This window comes from Dendrobates tinctorius, unplaced genomic scaffold (assembly GCF_039654945.1).
Source record: "Dendrobates tinctorius isolate UK_male_01 unplaced genomic scaffold, ASM3965494v1 ptg000126l, whole genome shotgun sequence".
In the NCBI taxonomy this organism is placed as follows: Eukaryota; Metazoa; Chordata; class Amphibia; order Anura; family Dendrobatidae; genus Dendrobates; species Dendrobates tinctorius.
In genome coordinates, this window is record NW_027361794.1 from 18,839,067 (window position 1) to 18,858,765 (window position 19,699).

The following is a 19,699-nucleotide window of genomic DNA, read 5'->3' on the forward strand; positions in this document are numbered from 1 at the left end:
GAGATTTCTTTTTGTCCGAGGCCTTGTCCAGGATGTCATCCAGGACAGGCCCGAACACCTAATGGCCTTGGAAGGGGATGGTGCACAATTTGGCTTTGGAGGTAAAGTGGCCCCCCCCCAGGATTTTAACCAGAGTGCTCTTCTCGAAGAGTTAGAAAGAACGGCTGCTTTTGCGGCTTCCCGGACTGACTCGGCTGAAGCATCAGCGAAGAATCCCGTCGCTTTCTGCAGTAGGGGTAGGGAGTCGAGTATCTCTTCGGTGAGGTGCCCTGAGTCAGATGATCCTCAATTGTGCGTAACCATAGAAACAGGGACCTGGCCACACATGTGGAAGCTATATTAGCTTTTAGCAGATTTGTAGAGGTGTCCCAGGACTTCCTTAATAAGGTCTCAATTTTTCGATCCATATAATCTTTGAGCTGGGAAGAGTCCTAAAAAGAAAGGGCTGTTTTCTTAGATACCCTGGACACCTGCACGTCTACCTTCGAGGTCTCCCATAAGGAATTCTCACCATCCAGGGAAAAACGGTTTTTCAGCTCAGAGGGCACGCTGAGGCCTTTTCAGGGAGGCCCCATTCATGGAGGATCAGATTCTGTACGTTCTCATGTACAGTAAACCCCTTTTAATCTTTGGGCTTCAGACCCCCAAACATCTCATCCTGTACCGTGTATTTAACTTCTTCCCCCTTCACCCCCATGGTGCCCCTAACCATACTGATTAGTTCACCCATATCCTCGTGACTAAAGTAAAATTGTTTGTTCCCTGATTTAGGAGTGGAAGTGGAAGTAGAACCCTTATTCTCCCAAGCATCCTCCGAACCCGAGGACTGAATATCGCCCAAGTCTGGGTTAGATTTTATCGGAGCTTTCTTCCTCTTCTTAGAGAGAGGTGGTTGTGGCACCGGGATCTGAGAGAAAGTGGCCATGGAGGCCTGAACCTCCTGTTTTATGAGGGATTTAATGCTATCCAGAAGAGAGGGCTGTTCAGAATGTAGGACGTCCTCCATACAGGATTGGCAGAGCTTTTTGCCAGACGAAGAGAGGAGTCTAGCAGCACACATTTTACAGTTGCGGCTGGTCCTCTTAGGGTCAGAGACCTTTTCTCCCTATAAGAGAGAGAAGGTAAGCTAAGCCACTGGAGGGAATAAAGGTAGGATAGCTGGGGCAGACACCTGCTACTTACAGTAAGAGGGTGGTACGCTGGGCTCAGCAGATGCAGAGAGCGAGGGTTTGTCACCGTCCATGTCCGTCTGCAGTCAGCGTCAGACACGTTGTCTTACCTGGTGCTCCCCACCCGGATCTTTAAAAATCGTGGGTCCACAGTCATCTGTGCTCCTCCTCCCCCCTTTGGCCCAACGGCACGCACGTCACCGCCCCGCTTTACCTCCCGAGGAGGCACAGGAGAGGTGGGAGGGTCCCGAGTCCACCGAGCAGGAGGAGACGGGAGCAGCCACCGGAGGAGCAGAGCAGTGCCCCAGACCTCAGCTGCCCAGCATGTACAGGTGAAAGACGAAGGGTGCTTCCGATTGCCGGCCACGGCAGCACCCTTGTAGACCTCCTCATGCCCCACAGGGGACAGGAAAACACTGGTGGTTGCAGGAAGGGGAGGGGTATTTAACCTCTTTGTGTTCATGTCCCCTATTAGCGCGGGGAAGACAACCTCCGATGTGGCTGTCGTGGAAGGTGACAAGAGAAATGGCAAGTGCACGTGCTGGTCCTTTAAGAGGGCGGGAACAAGTGCATGCCCTTAGAACATGGCAAGAAACCCAGCTGGAAGTGCTGCTGGGAGCAAGCGGAGCATGAGAAAGAGAGGAACCAGCTGCAGTGCAGATGAGTGAGCTGACACGCCGGGAACCCAGCGTGGTGCTAACAGTACCCCCCCTTTACGCCCCAACCACTTCAAACCATCGAGGAAGTTCCAGAGAAGAATCGGAGCATGAATATTTTCCTTGGGCTCCCAGGACCTCTCTTCAGGACCAAATCCCTTCCAGTCAACGAGGAAGAAGGTCTTGCCTCTCACCCTCTTCATGGCCAAGATGTTCTCCACTTCAAAAACATTATCCAAGGCTTTTGGCATGGGCGTGATACTGGGATCCTTGAAGAAGGGTCTCAGGATGACTGTCTTCAGTAGGGATAAATGAAAGCAATTTGGAATCCACAGAGAAGGAAGTAGCTTCAATTTACAGGAGACCTTGTCGATTCGCTTCAACACCTCGAAAGGCCAGATAAGAGGGGACTCTTCAGCCAGAAGTACCTGGACAAAAGCCATACCTTGTCTCCAGGACAGAAGCATGGAGGATCCAGGCGGCTACTGTCCGCATGTCTCTTAACACGAACCGAGGATGCTTCCAATGTGACTCTGGTGTCCTCCCACAACTTCACAAAATCATTGGAAAGGATATCTGCCACAGTGACATATCAGAAGGAACCGTCACTGGAAGGGGAACCTCAGGTTGCCGACCGAACACAATGTAGAATGGCAATTCTCCCAAGGCTTCACCAACGTGATTATTATATGAGAACTCATTCCAGGGAAGACATTTCACCCAATCATTATGATGGGCATTGATGAAGTGTCGCAGGTAGTTGCCCAGGACCTGGTTGACACGCTCCACTTGTCCATTGGACTGAAGGTGATGGGCCGAGGAGAAATCCAAGACGATATCCAGATGTTTATAGAGCGCTCACCAGAATCTGGAAGTAAACTGCAAACCTCAATCGGATACGATGTGGCAAGGAAATCCATGCAGGCGGAAAATATGCTTGATGAAGCTTGTCAGCCAATTCAGGAGCAGATGGGAGAGCAGACAACAGGGTAAAATGCGCCATTTTAGAGAAGCAATCCACAACTACCCAGATGACGGTGCAACCCTTGGAAACTGGAAAATCCTTAATGAAGTCCATTGCTATGTGCTGCCAAAGAACAGATGGTATGGTTAACGGTAGGAGAGAACCGGTACGAATTTGTCTAGGAATTTTATTGCAGGCACAAGTCAGACAGACAGCCACATAAGCACAGATTTCCCTCCTCATGGATGGCCACCAGTAATGACGAGAGATCAATTTTAATTCTGTAAGTCTTTCCTGGAGGAATTCACGACAAGCAAATGGGGGTGACCAAAACCATCTTAGAGGGTTCAATGATGAATTGAGGATCCTCCTCTTGGTCCCCAGACAGAAGTGAGTGAGAGAGGGCATCAGCTCTGACAATCTTGTCACCGGATCTGAAATGCAAAAGAAAGTTAAAGCGGCCAAAAAACAAAGACCACCTGGCTTGGCGACGATTAAGTCTCTGAGCAGTCTGGAGATATGCCAGGTTCTTATGGTCTGTGTAGATCACTACTGTCAGGAACACCGCACTGCACTTGCTCACTGAGCCAGTGCGCATGTCCTGAGTACAAAAACAGTGCTCAAAGATACCTGTGGAGTGGGGCAGCAGCGGTGATGATGCATGCTCCAGGACCAGAAGCACGTGCTGGGGGCGCGGCCTAAGCTCCACAGAGCTAGGAGCTGCAGGGAAACTCCTAGAAAGGTAACTACAGGACAATGTTACCAAGGGACATAGACAGAGACAGAAACCAGATCAAGCCGGGTCAAAGCACGAGATAGCAGGACAGTACCAAAGGGTTAGACAGAGCGAATAGTCAGGATGTAGTAATAGATCAGAAAACCAGAACGGTCAATGGACGGTACAATAGGGACAAACTGCAACGGAGTAACAATAGCCAAGCCAGGAGGTCAGAACCGGAGAAGACAATAGTACCAAAACGAGAGATGGAGTACAGAGTGAGGGAACAGACCGGGTCATACACGGGAATCAAACAAGCAATGCAGAATACACGCACACCAGGGAGGTCAGTCAGACACACAGCCAGAATAACAGCTGATGCATTACTAAGACCGAAGGGCATCACTCGGTATTCATAATGTCCGTCCTGGGTGTTTAAAGCCGTCTTCCATTAGTCTCCCCGGAGAATGCGGATGAGATTGTAGGCACCTCTTAAATCTAATTTGGTAAAGATCCTGGCACCTCTAATTGGTCAAACAACTCGGGAATCAGTTGGATAGTATATTTATTTTTCACCATGATCTGGTTGAGACCTCGATAGTCTATACAGGATCGTAGAGCTCTGTCCTTCTTCTTGACGAAGAAAAACCCGGCCCCAGCAGGAGAGGAGGATTTCTGAATGAACCTCCTGGCCAAATTCTTCTGGATGTAGTCCGACATAGCTTGAATCTCAGCTGGGGACAGGGTAATCTCCGCCTCTAGGGGGTGTAGACAAGAGAATCAAGTCGATAGGGATGTCATACGGCCTGTGGGGCAGCAAAGTCTCTGCCTCCTTCTTGTCAAATACGTCGGCGAAGGACCAATAGGAGGACAGCAAACCGGGCAGCAATGTAGGACTACACAGGGCCTTAGCAAGGCGTACGGGATCCAGACACCTCTCATGATAGAAATGTCCCGAGCAGAGCACATCTCCAGTTCTCCATTCCAACACAGGTTCGTGCTGACGCAGCCATTGTAGGCCCAAGAGAAAGGCATGAGACTTGTTGAAGAGGACAAAGAAGACCATTTTCTCTGTATGGAGCATCCCAATACGGATCTCACGCGGCTCAGTAGCCAAACGAACCATCTCCAGAAGAGTTCTCCCATCGACAGATGTTATTGCCATGGGGTTCTGAAGTGGCTGAACTGGGATTTGGAATCGATCCACTACAGCCTGAAATTTCTGGCTGCCCCAGAATCCAAATATGCTGACTCAACAAACCGAGATTCACCGGTTGTCACAGTCACAGCAAGAATCAGGGGTTGAGAGACGTCCTTTCCATTTAGAGAGACCTTTCCTACTGCCCGAAGATGCCGGAGCTTCTCTGGTCCTTGAAAAAAAAAAAACGGAGCCAGGCGCTGCGGTTTTCTTTCACATGCCACCTCACTAGCACGCTCATGGAAGCGCAGGTCTATACAAATAGGGAGAGAGATCAGGTCGTTGAGGGTGGTTGGTAGGTCTCGACCGGCTAGCTCATCCTTAATATCTTCGGAAACCTCCCAGAATGTCGCCAGCAAAGCTTCAATGTTCCATCCGAGTTCGAACGGCAGAGTGCGATAGGCGTACCGCATATTGCCCCACAGAAGAATTGGTCTGACGTAAAAGGAGCAAAGCGGAAGCTGCAGAGGTGGTTCACCCGGGTTCATCGAACACTTTGCGAAAAGCTTCCAAGAATGCAGGCAAATTGGAGATGAACGGTTCCTCGCTCTTCCACAATGGGTTCAACCATGCCAGAGTCTCACCTCCAAGGTGCAACATTGGAAACGCCACCTTTGCTCGATCTAGCAGGAAAGTGGTGCGGAAGAAGTTCAAAATGTAGCCGGTCCTGGTTGATGAACCCATGGCAGAGCTTCGGATTGCTGTCAAAACGTGGTGGGGCTGTCAGTTAGAGGTCAAGATCTATAACTAAGCAAATTGTCTATGAAGTCTCTGGAGGAGACACGGCTGTTTCGAGATGCTGGAACTCTGGAGGGATGTTTAAGGCCTGCAACTGTGTGGACAGCTCTTCCTGTGCGTTCTTCTGTTGGCAAAGCTCCTGGTACATTGTCCGTATGGGCAGGGTCTGGGGTCCAGCATGATCTATGGCCTGGAGGGACATGACTAAGCGATCACCTGACTATTCACTAGAGCATCTGATGGTGAGGTTATTTTTGGCTCCCGATGAATGCCAGGTGCTACTCCAGGGCAGACTAACAGTCGCGCAGCAGCTGGACCCGAAGGGCTGACTGGATGGAGCAGCAGGCAGAGCTTGTATCAGAGTGCAGCTGAAAGCGTTTGTGCCAGAGTGCAGTAGGCAAGTTTTGATTCAGAGTGCAGCCAACAGGATTTGCTTCAGAGTGCAGCAAGCAGGATTAGCTTCACAGTGTAGCAAGTGGGATAAGCTTCAGAGTGCAGCAGGCAGGATTTGCTTCAGAGTGCAGCAGGAACGATTTGTACTGGTATGCGACCTTACACAACATAGACTGAAACAGGAAGGTTGCTCATGCACCTGCCTCAAAACCATTGGCTGCTGAGGAAATAGCAAGTGCACACGCTGGCCCTTTAAGAGGGCGGGAGCGCGCGTGCCCTTAGAATATGGCCAGAGTCCCGGCTGGAAGTGCTGCTGGGAGCATGAGGAAGAGAGGAACAACTGAGGCACGGGTGAGTGAGCTGACATGCCGGGAACCCGGCATGGTGCTAACATCAGACTACACCATCGAAAAAGCAGCCACAGCTGCTGGCTGAGAAAAATCTCTGACCCCTCTATATTTTGTGGTTACTACTCACCTGACCGGTTAAAAGCAGTAATCTCCTCTTTACACAGCATATCACTCTTCACATATGTCTCTGTAGTATTAATATGGGTCAGATCTTCACCCTGAAACAAATATTGTAAAAGTCAGACACAGATGGAGAAGTCACATCTATGATCAGCTCTAATCCTGCCATCTCCACCGTTCTCATTACACAAGTATAAAATAATAATACAGGTGGATAAAACAAGACTGAGCACAAGACCTTCACAGATGTCTACACATCATAGGGGAGATCTCATGACTCCTTCTCTCCATCTACCTGATGATCCTGAGGAACATTGGGATCTTCTTGTTTACAGTCCTGTGGAAGAAGAGGACGGGGACATCTCTCTGGTGTTGTCTTCTTACTGGATAGATCTGGAGGAAACACATACAGGGACTGAATTCATTCTTTACATGCAGATAATTATAGGCCGTGTGTATTTAGTCCTGTCTATTACCTGGTGATGTGAGGGGCTGAGGAACCTCCATCATGACGTCCTTGTACTGATCTTTGTGTCCTTCTAAATACTCCCACTCCTCCATGGAGAAATAGACGGCAACATCCTGACACCTTATAGGAACCTGACACATACAATGATACCGTCATCCCCCCGATCCCTTCATAGTGTTACTGTGTAATGTCCCAGCATTCCCAGCAGTGTCACCTCTCCAGTCAGCAGCTCAGTCATCTTGTAGGTGAGTTCTAGGATCTTCTGGTCATCGACGTCCTCATGTATCAGGGGGTGAGGTGGAGGCCCCGTGATTGGGCTCAGGGGTCTTCCCCATCCCTCAGACACAGGGTCCTGACAGCGCTCACTAGAGGTCTTCTTCACTACTGTGTAATCCTGGTTATGGAGAGACACATTAATAAACCTCACTACAGACATTTCCTGAGTCCTCACCTCTCCAGTTCTGTCCATCTGTTATTCCCATAGATAAGAATGATGTAATGTGACGTCATCAGAATCTCTCACCTCTCCAGTAAGCCGGAAGAGGATCTCTAGGGTGAGGTGTAATATCCTCTCCGCCATCTTGTCTCTGTCCATATCCATCCTTGATGGGTAAATCAGGAAAATTCTCTTATGTAGAAGATCTTCACTGAGAGGATCCGATATTGTAGAGACCTGAATGAGAAGATGAGCCGATGTAACATCATAAAATCCTGTATAATAATACAATTACTGGAGATAATAAGGGAAACATATGAGGAGATTTATTATTTTACAGTATTTAGTTTCCTTCTTTACATCTACTAATAAAACCTATATATTTAGGCCACAGACAACAAGCAGTTTCCTCCTCGGAGTCGGCAGCTGAATACGTTTCTCATAGACTCATCTTCCATAACGCTAATTCTCGTCTCATTTACCGACACTGGAATCGGCATTAGCAATACTGCAGGAGATATTCATTACACGGGACAGGAGAAATAACTACTTCATGATGAGGACGACATCTTCATCTCCTACTACGGCTCTAGAAACATATTTGGCCAGAGTCCGTCACTGACTCCATCCCCACCGGCCGTCTATATGAAGGTTTCCCGTCTGATGGGTACTATATACTGTGATTGATGAGCGCTATATACAGTGGCTGATGAGCACTATATACTGTGATTGATGAGCGCTATATACAGTGGCTGATGAGCACTATATACTGTGATTGATGAGCGCTATATACAGTGGCTGATGAGCACTATATACAGTGACTGATGCTCACTATATACAGTGACTGATGAGCACTATATACAGTGACTGATGAGCACTATATACTGTGACTGATGAGCACTATATACTGTGACTGATGAGCACTATATACTACAAATGATGAGCACTATATACAGTGACTGATGAACACTATATACAGTGACTGATGAGCACTATATACAGTGACTGATGAGCACTATATACTGTGACTGATGAGCACTATATACTACAAATGATGAGCACTATATACAGTGACTGATGAGCACTATATACAGTGACTGCAGAACACAATATATATTGACTACAGAGCACTATATACAGTGACTGATGGGCACTATATACAGTGACTGATGGGTACTATATACAGACTGATGGGCACTATAAACAGTCACTAATGAGCTCTATATACAGTGACTGATGGGCTCTATATACAGTGACTGATAACGTTCTGTATACAGTGACTGATGAGCACTATATAGAGTGACTGATGGACACTATATACAGTGACTGATGGACACTATATACATTGATTGAGGAGCGCTATATACAGTAAATGATGAGCACTATATACAGTGACTGATGAGCACTATATACTGTTACTTATGAGCACTATGTACAGTGACTGATGAACACTATATCCAGTCACTGATGAGCACTATATACTGTGACTGATGAGCACTATATACAGTGACTGATGAGTTCTATATACAGTGACTGAAGAGCACTATATACAGTGACTGATGTGCACTATATACAGGGACTGATGAGCACTATATACAGTGACTGATGAGCACTATATACTAATGATGAGCACTATATACAGTGACTAATGAGCACTATATACTACAAAAGATGAGCACTATATACAGTGACTGATGGGTACTATATACAGAGACTGATGGGCACTATATACAGTGACTGATGGACACTATATACTGTGACTGATGAGCGCTATATACAGTGACTGATGGGCTCTACATACAGTGACTGATGGGCTATATATACAGTGACTGATAACGCTCTATATACAGGGACTGATGAGCGCTATATACAGTGACTGATGAGCTCTATACACAGTGACTGATGAGCACTATATACAGTGACTGATGAGCACTATATACAGTGACTGATGAGCACTATATACAGTGACTGATGAGCACTATATACAGTGACTGATGAGCACTATATACAGTGACTGATGGGCACTATATACAGTCACTAATGAGCTCTATATACTGTGACTGATGAGCTCTATATACAGTGACTGATAACCCTCTATATACAGGGACTGATGAGCGCTATATACAGTGACTGATGAGCACTATATACAGTGACTGATGAGCGCTATATGCAGTGACTGATGAGCTCTATATACTGTGACTGATGAGCACTTTATACAGTGACTGATGAGCACTTTATACAGTGACTGATGAGCTCTATATACAGTGACTGATGGGCACTATATACAGTCACTAATGAGCTCTATATACTGTGACTGATGAGCTCTATATACAGTGACTGATAACCCTCTATATACAGGGACTGATGAGCGCTATATACAGTGACTGATGAGCACTATATACAGTGACTGATGAGCACTATATGCAGTGACTGATGAGCTCTATATACTGTGACTGATGAGCACTTTATACAGTGACTGATGAGCACTTTATACAGTGACTGATGGGCAGTATATACAGTCACTAATGAGCTTTATATACTGTGACTGATGAGCTCTATATACAGTGACTGATAACCCTCTATATACAGGGACTGATGAGCGCTATATACAGTGACTGATGAGCACTATATACAGTGACTGATGAGCGCTATATGCAGTGACTGATGAGCTCTATATACTGTGACTGATGAGCACTTTATACAGTGACTGATGAGCACTTTATACAGTGACTGATGAGCTCTATATACAGTGACTGATGGGCACTATATACAGTCACTAATGAGCTCTATATACTGTGACTGATGAGCTCTATATACAGTGACTGATAACCCTCTATATACTGTGACTGATGAGCACTTTATACAGTGACTGATGAGCACTTTATACAGTGACTGAGGAGCGCTATATATGTGGTGCCCCTGAGGCTCAGTCGCCACAGAGGTACTGCACCTTCTCCTAAGGTGTAGTGCCCCACCATCCTGGTAAGTTGGGAGCTCCTTTCCACACTCCAACACCTACACCCGCCCACAGGATAGTTCAGCAAAGGACCAGATTGCAGCTCCATGCTTAGAGGGTAGCAGAGCACCTTTCCTGGGTCCTTGCTTTGTAACACGAGATGTGCTGGGAGGTGGGTGGAGTTTAGATTCCTATAAAAGATTGGGAAGGTTTAGAATTACAAGTCAGTCCCTTAGGGGGCCGTCTGACAGAAGGTCGGAAGAGTAGGAAGTCACTCAGAGTGAGGAGTGAGGATCCTGAGCCAGCTGGCACGGGAAAGTAAGAAAGGTGGAAAGACGTAGACCTGTAACCTAAGCATCCATACGAAGGAGGATCCTGAGCCAGCTGGCACGGGAAAGTAAGAAAGGTGGAAAGACGTAGACCTGTAACCTAAGCATCCATACGAAGGAGAGACAAGTACGGAACGAAGGAGTAGAGAACACAGAGGAGGAGTGGGTTGGATAGGAACCCTGCCTGTATGTTCTCAGCGCAAGGCCGGGGCCCGGTCCCCAAGATTGTATGGACACTTATGGTTCTGCAGCAGACACCGGTGGAGTAGTTGGCTGTAAATGCACTACTCCCATCCAAGACTTGGGACACAACAGCAACACGGATAGAGAGTCGGGATCCAGGAGAATCCCCAAGCAGGCTACAGCTGTCTGTCATACAAGTAGAGTTCTAGGAACATCTAGAAAGGAGGTATTCCAGGGTAACTAAGTACTGGAGTGCTTCACACCACAAGGCGCATTGGAGGAGTCGTTCAGGAAAGGTACATGTTGGCGGAGTGTTGGAGAGGAGAGCCCTGACTTGCCCGGGAGGTTGATTGAGTCTCTACCCCGGAGGACACGGCACGGAGGCAGGCACCAGTGTGTACCACGAACTGTGAGTAAAGCTTTGAAATTGCAAGCTCTGGTGTCCTCCATTGATTTGTGTGCTAACACCTTCAGCACCCCTACATCTGGGTACCAGCATCCACATCATCCTGCTCTTCTCCAGATCCATTGCACCTACACTGCCCTGGGACTACAGCTCCACCTGTGGGGAGCTACACCATCTTTGCTGCATCACACCATCAGTCCCAGCGGATCTGCAAGCAGCGTTGGCTTAACATCTTACTTGCCAAACACCACAGGTGGCGTCACGAACTATTCATATAAACTACACTACCAAAACCACCCTTGATTTGGGCGCCCAGGGCCACGGACCGGGTCACCGCTGCTGTGACACCCCCCCTGACACAGGCCCGGTACCAAGTACCCCACGTCCCTGGGAGGGTGACCCATATACAGTGACTGATGAGCACTATATACAGTGACTGATGAGCACTATATACAGTGACTGATGAGCACTATATACAGTGACTGAAGAGCACTATATACTGTTACTTATGAGCACTATGTACAGTGACTGATGTGCACTATATACAGTGACTGATGTGCACTATATACAGTGACTGATGAGCACTTTATACTGTTACTTATAAGCACTATGTACAGTGACTAATGTGCACTATATACAGTGACTAATGTGCACTATATACAGTGACTGATGTGCACTATATACAGTGACTGATGTGCACTATATACAGTGACTGATGAGCACTATATACAGTGACTGCAGAACACAATATACAGTGACTACAGAGCACTATATACAATGACTGATGGGTACTATATACAGAGACTGATGGGCTCTATATACAGTGACTGAAAATGCTCTATATACAGTGACTGATGAGCACTATATACAGTGACTGATGGGCTATATATACAATGGCTGATGGGCTCTATATACAGTGACTGATGAGCGCTATATACAGTGACTGATGAGCACTATATACAGTGACTGATGAGCACTATATACAGTGACTGATGAGCACTATATACAGTGACTGATGGGCACTATATACAGTGACTGATGGGTACTATATACAGAGACTGATGGGCTCTATATACAGTGACTGATAATGCTCTATATACAGGGACTGATGAGCGCTATATACAGTGACTGATCAGCACTATATACTGTGACTGATGAGCACTATATACAGTGACTTATGGACACTATATACTGTGACTGATGAGCACTACATACTGTGACTGATGCGCACTATATACTGTGACTGATGAGCACTATATACAGTGACTGAGGAGTGCTATATACAGTGACTGATGAGCACTACATACAGTGACTGATGAGCACTATATACAGTGACTGATGAGCACTATATACTGTGACTGATGAGCACTATATACTGTTACTTATGAGCACTATGTACAGTGACTGATGTGCACTACATACAGTGACTGATGTGCACTATATACAGTGACTGATGAGCATTATATACAGTGACTGCAGAACACAATATACAGTGACTACAGAGCACTATATACAGTGACTGATGGGCACTATATATAGTGACTGATGGGTACTATATACAGAGACTGATGGGCTCTATATACAGTGACTGATAATGCTCTACATACAGGGACTGATGAGCACTATATACAGTGACTTATGGACACTATATACTGTGACTGATGAGCACTATATACTGTGACTGATGCGCACTATATACTGTGACTGATGAGCACTATATACAGTGACTGATGAGCACTATATACAGTGACTGATGAGCACTATGTACAGTGACTGATGTGCACTATATACAGTGACTGATGAGCACTATATACTGTGACTGATGAGCACTATATACTGTGACTGATGAGCACTATATACTACAAATGATGGGCACTATATACAGTGACTGATGAGTACTATATACAGTGACTGATGGGTTCTATATACAGTGACTGATGGGTTCTATATACAGTGACTGATAATGCTCTATGTACAGGGACTGATGAGCACTATATACAGTGACTGATGGGCACTATATACAGCGACTGATGAGCACTATATACTGTGACTGATGAGCACTATATACTGTTACTTATGAGCACTATGTACAGAGACTGATGTGCACTATATACAGTGACTGATGAGCACTATATACACTGACTGATGAGCACTATATACTTCAAATGATGGGCACTATATACAGTGACTGATGAGTACTATATACAGTGACTGATGGGTTCTATATACAGTGACTGATAATGCTCTATGTACAGGGACTGATGAGCACTATATACAGTGACTGATGAGCACTATATACAGTGACTGATGAGCACTATGTACAGTGACTGATGTGCACTATATACAGTGACTGATGTGCACTATATACAGTGACTGATGTGCACTATATACAGTGACTGATGAGCACTATATACTACAAATGATGGGCACTATATACAGTGACTGATGAGTACTATATACAGTGACTGATGGGTTCTATATACAGTGACTGATGGGTTCTATATACAGTGACTGATAATGCTCTATGTACAGGGACTGATGAGCACTATATACAGTGACTGATGGGCACTATATACAGCGACTGATGAGCACTATATACTGTGACTGATGAGCACTATATACTGTGACTGATGAGCACTATATACTGTTACTTATGAGCACTATGTACAGAGACTGATGTGCACTATATACAGTGACTGATGAGCACTATATACACTGACTGATGAGCACTATATACTTCAAATGATGGGCACTATATACAGTGACTGATGAGTACTATATACAGTGACTGATGGGTTCTATATACAGTGACTGATAATGCTCTATGTACAGGGACTGATGAGCACTATATACAGTGACTGATGGGCACTATATACAGCGACTGATGAGCACTATATACTGTGACTGAAGCGCACTATATACAGTGACTGATGGACACTATATACAGTGACTGATGGACATTATATACAGTGACTGATGAGCACTATATACTGTTACTTATGAGCACTATGTACAGTGACTGATGTGCACTATATACAGTGACTGATGAGCACTATATACACTGACTGATGAGCACTATATACTACAAATGATGGGCACTATATACAGTGACTGATGAGTACTATATACAGTGACTGATGGGTTCTATATACAGTGACTAATAAAGCTCTATATACAGGGACTGATGAGCGCTATATACAGCGACTGATGAGCACTATATACTGTAACTGAAGCGCACTATATACAGTGACTGATGGACATTATATACAGTGACTGATGAGCACTATATACTGTTACTTATGAGCACTATGTACAGTGACTGATGTGCACTATATACAGTGACTGATGTGCACTATATACACTGACGGATGAGCACTATATACTAGAAATGATGGGCACTATATACAGTGCCTGATGAGCACTATATACAGGGACTGATGTGCACTATATACAGTGACTGATGAGCACTATATACAGTAACTGATGAGCACTATATACAGTGACTGATGGGCTCTATATACAGTGACTGATGAGCGATATATACAGTGACTGATGGACACTATATACAGTGACTGATGAGCGCTATATACAGTGGCTGATGGGCACTATATACTGTGACTGATGAGCACTATATACAGTGACTGATGAGCGCTATATACAGTAACTGATGGGTTCTATATACAGTGACTGATGGGCTCTATATACAGTGACTGATGAGCGCTATATGCAGTGACTGATGAGCGCTATATAAAGTGACTGATGGGCACTATATACAGTGACTGATAATGCTCTATATACAGGGACTGATGAGCGCTATATACAGTGACTGATCAGCACTATATACTGTGACTGATGAGCACTATATACAGTGACTTATGGACACTATATACTGTGACTGATGAGCACTACATACTGTGACTGATGCGCACTATATACTGTGACTGATGAGCACTATATACAGTGACTGAGGAGTGCTATATACAGTGACTGATGAGCACTACATACAGTGACTGATGAGCACTATATACAGTGACTGATGAGCACTATATACTGTGACTGATGAGCACTATATACTGTTACTTATGAGCACTATGTACAGTGACTGATGTGCACTACATACAGTGACTGATGTGCACTATATACAGTGACTGATGAGCATTATATACAGTGACTGCAGAACACAATATACAGTGACTACAGAGCACTATATACAGTGACTGATGGGCACTATATATAGTGACTGATGGGTACTATATACAGAGACTGATGGGCTCTATATACAGTGACTGATAATGCTCTACATACAGGGACTGATGAGCACTATATACAGTGACTTATGGACACTATATACTGTGACTGATGAGCACTATATACTGTGACTGATGCGCACTATATACTGTGACTGATGAGCACTATATACAGTGACTGATGAGCACTATATACAGTGACTGATGAGCACTATGTACAGTGACTGATGTGCACTATATACAGTGACTGATGAGCACTATATACTGTGACTGATGAGCACTATATACTGTGACTGATGAGCACTATATACTACAAATGATGGGCACTATATACAGTGACTGATGAGTACTATATACAGTGACTGATGGGTTCTATATACAGTGACTGATGGGTTCTATATACAGTGACTGATAATGCTCTATGTACAGGGACTGATGAGCACTATATACAGTGACTGATGGGCACTATATACAGCGACTGATGAGCACTATATACTGTGACTGATGAGCACTATATACTGTTACTTATGAGCACTATGTACAGAGACTGATGTGCACTATATACAGTGACTGATGAGCACTATATACACTGACTGATGAGCACTATATACTTCAAATGATGGGCACTATATACAGTGACTGATGAGTACTATATACAGTGACTGATGGGTTCTATATACAGTGACTGATAATGCTCTATGTACAGGGACTGATGAGCACTATATACAGTGACTGATGAGCACTATATACAGTGACTGATGAGCACTATGTACAGTGACTGATGTGCACTATATACAGTGACTGATGTGCACTATATACAGTGACTGATGTGCACTATATACAGTGACTGATGAGCACTATATACTACAAATGATGGGCACTATATACAGTGACTGATGAGTACTATATACAGTGACTGATGGGTTCTATATACAGTGACTGATGGGTTCTATATACAGTGACTGATAATGCTCTATGTACAGGGACTGATGAGCACTATATACAGTGACTGATGGGCACTATATACAGCGACTGATGAGCACTATATACTGTGACTGATGAGCACTATATACTGTGACTGATGAGCACTATATACTGTTACTTATGAGCACTATGTACAGAGACTGATGTGCACTATATACAGTGACTGATGAGCACTATATACACTGACTGATGAGCACTATATACTTCAAATGATGGGCACTATATACAGTGACTGATGAGTACTATATACAGTGACTGATGGGTTCTATATACAGTGACTGATAATGCTCTATGTACAGGGACTGATGAGCACTATATACAGTGACTGATGGGCACTATATACAGCGACTGATGAGCACTATATACTGTGACTGAAGCGCACTATATACAGTGACTGATGGACACTATATACAGTGACTGATGGACATTATATACAGTGACTGATGAGCACTATATACTGTTACTTATGAGCACTATGTACAGTGACTGATGTGCACTATATACAGTGACTGATGAGCACTATATACACTGACTGATGAGCACTATATACTACAAATGATGGGCACTATATACAGTGACTGATGAGTACTATATACAGTGACTGATGGGTTCTATATACAGTGACTAATAAAGCTCTATATACAGGGACTGATGAGCGCTATATACAGCGACTGATGAGCACTATATACTGTAACTGAAGCGCACTATATACAGTGACTGATGGACATTATATACAGTGACTGATGAGCACTATATACTGTTACTTATGAGCACTATGTACAGTGACTGATGTGCACTATATACAGTGACTGATGTGCACTATATACACTGACGGATGAGCACTATATACTAGAAATGATGGGCACTATATACAGTGCCTGATGAGCACTATATACAGGGACTGATGTGCACTATATACAGTGACTGATGAGCACTATATACAGTAACTGATGAGCACTATATACAGTGACTGATGGGCTCTATATACAGTGACTGATGAGCGATATATACAGTGACTGATGGACACTATATACAGTGACTGATGAGCGCTATATACAGTGGCTGATGGGCACTATATACTGTGACTGATGAGCACTATATACAGTGACTGATGAGCGCTATATACAGTAACTGATGGGTTCTATATACAGTGACTGATGGGCTCTATATACAGTGACTGATGAGCGCTATATGCAGTGACTGATGAGCGCTATATAAAGTGACTGATGGGCACTATATACAGTGACTGATGAGCTCTATATACAGTGACTGATGAGCACTATATACAGTGACTGATGAGCACTATATACAGTGACTGAAGAGCACTATATACTGTTACTTATGAGCACTATATAGAGTGACTGATGTGCACTATATACAGTGACTGATGTGCACTATATACAGTGACTGATGAGCACTATATACTGTTACTTATGAGCACTATGTACAGTGACTAATGTGCACTATATACAGTGACTGATGTGCACTATATACAGTGACTGATGAGCACTATATACAGTGACTGCAGAACACAATATACAGTGACTACAGAGCACTATATACAGTGACTGATGGGTACTATATACAGAGACTGATGGGCTCTATATACAGTGACATACAGTGACTGAAAATGCTCTACATACAGTGACTGATGAGCACTATATACAGTAACTGATGAGCACTATATACAGTGACTGATGAGCACTATATACTGTTACTTATGAGCACTATGTACAGTGACTGATGTGCACTACATACAGTGACTGATGTGCACTATATACAGTGACTGATGAGCATTATATACAGTGACTGCAGAACACAATATACAGTGACTACAGAGCACTATATACAGTGACTGATGGGCACTATATACAGTGACTGATGGGCACTATATACAGAGACTGATGGGCTCTATATACAGTGACTGATAATGCTCTATATACATGGACTGATGAGCACTATATACAGTGACTTATGGACACTATATACTGTGACTGATGAGCACTATATACTGTGACTGATGCGCACTATATACTGTGACTGATGAGCACTATATACAGTGACTGATGAGCACTATATACAGTGACTGATGAGCACTATATACTGTGACTGATGAGCACTATATACTACAAATGATGGGCACTATATACAGTGACTGATGAGTACTATATACAGTGACTGATGGGTTCTATATACAGTGACTGATGGGTTCTATATACAGTGACTGATAATGCTCTATGTACAGGGACTGATGAGCACTATATACAGTGACTGATGGGCACTATATACAGCGACTGATGAGCACTATATACTGTGACTGATGAGCACTATATACTGTGACTGATGAGCACTATATACTGTTACTTATGAGCACTATGTACAGAGACTGATGTGCACTATATACAGTGACTGATGAGCACTATATACACTGACTGATGAGCACTATATACTTCAAATGATGGGCACTATATACAGTGACTGATGAGTACTATATACAGTGACTGATGGGTTCTATATACAGTGACTGATAATGCTCTATGTACAGGGACTGATGAACACTATATACAGTGACTGATGGGCACTATATACAGCGACTGATGAGCACTATATACTGTTACTTATGAGCACTATGTACAGTGACTGATGAGCACTATATACAGTGACTGATGAGCACTATATACTGTAACTGATGAGCACTATATACAGTGACTGATGAGCACTATATACAGTGACTGATGAGCACTATATACTGTTACTGATGAGCACTATGTACAGTGACTAATGTGCACTATATACAGTGACTGATGTGCACTATATACAGTGACTGATGAGCACTATATACAGTGACTGCAGAACACAATATACAGTGACTACAGAGCACTATATACAGTGACTGATGGGTACTATATACAGAGACTGATGGGCTCTATATACAGTGACATACAGTGACTGAAAATGCTCTACATACAGTGACTGATGAGCACTATATACAGTAACTGATGAGCACTATATACAGTGACTGATGAGCACTATATACTGTTACTTATGAGCACTATGTACAGTGACTGATGTGCACTACATACAGTGACTGATGTGCACTATATACAGTGACTGATGAGCATTATATACAGTGACTGCAGAACACAATATACAGTGACTACAGAGCACTATATACAGTGACTGATGGGCACTATATACAGTGACTGATGGGCACTATATACAGAGACTGATGGGCTCTATATACAGTGACTGATAATGCTCTATATACATAGACTGATGAGCACTATATACAGTGACTTATGGACACTATATACTGTGACTGATGAGCACTATATACTGTGACTGATGCGCACTATATACTGTGACTGATGAGCACTATATAC

At 44.2% G+C, this 19,699-nt stretch overlaps 1 protein-coding gene across 1 annotated transcript in view; it reads right to left on the reverse strand.

The window, feature by feature from the left end:
• Positions 1 to 19,699, reverse strand: part of LOC141047072 (uncharacterized) — a 75,799-nt gene that overhangs the window by 13,774 nt on the left and 42,326 nt on the right. Inside the window, exons 2-6 of the mRNA XM_073542009.1 lie at positions 7,299 to 7,448; positions 6,990 to 7,169; positions 6,783 to 6,906; positions 6,602 to 6,699; positions 6,314 to 6,404 (exon numbers count right to left, since the gene is read on the reverse strand). Of these exons, the coding sequence (XP_073398110.1) occupies positions 6,314 to 6,404; positions 6,602 to 6,699; positions 6,783 to 6,906; positions 6,990 to 7,169; positions 7,299 to 7,376 (571 nt within the window). The 5' untranslated portion in view covers positions 7,377 to 7,448. The remainder of the gene's footprint in view (positions 1 to 6,313; positions 6,405 to 6,601; positions 6,700 to 6,782; positions 6,907 to 6,989; positions 7,170 to 7,298; positions 7,449 to 19,699) is intronic.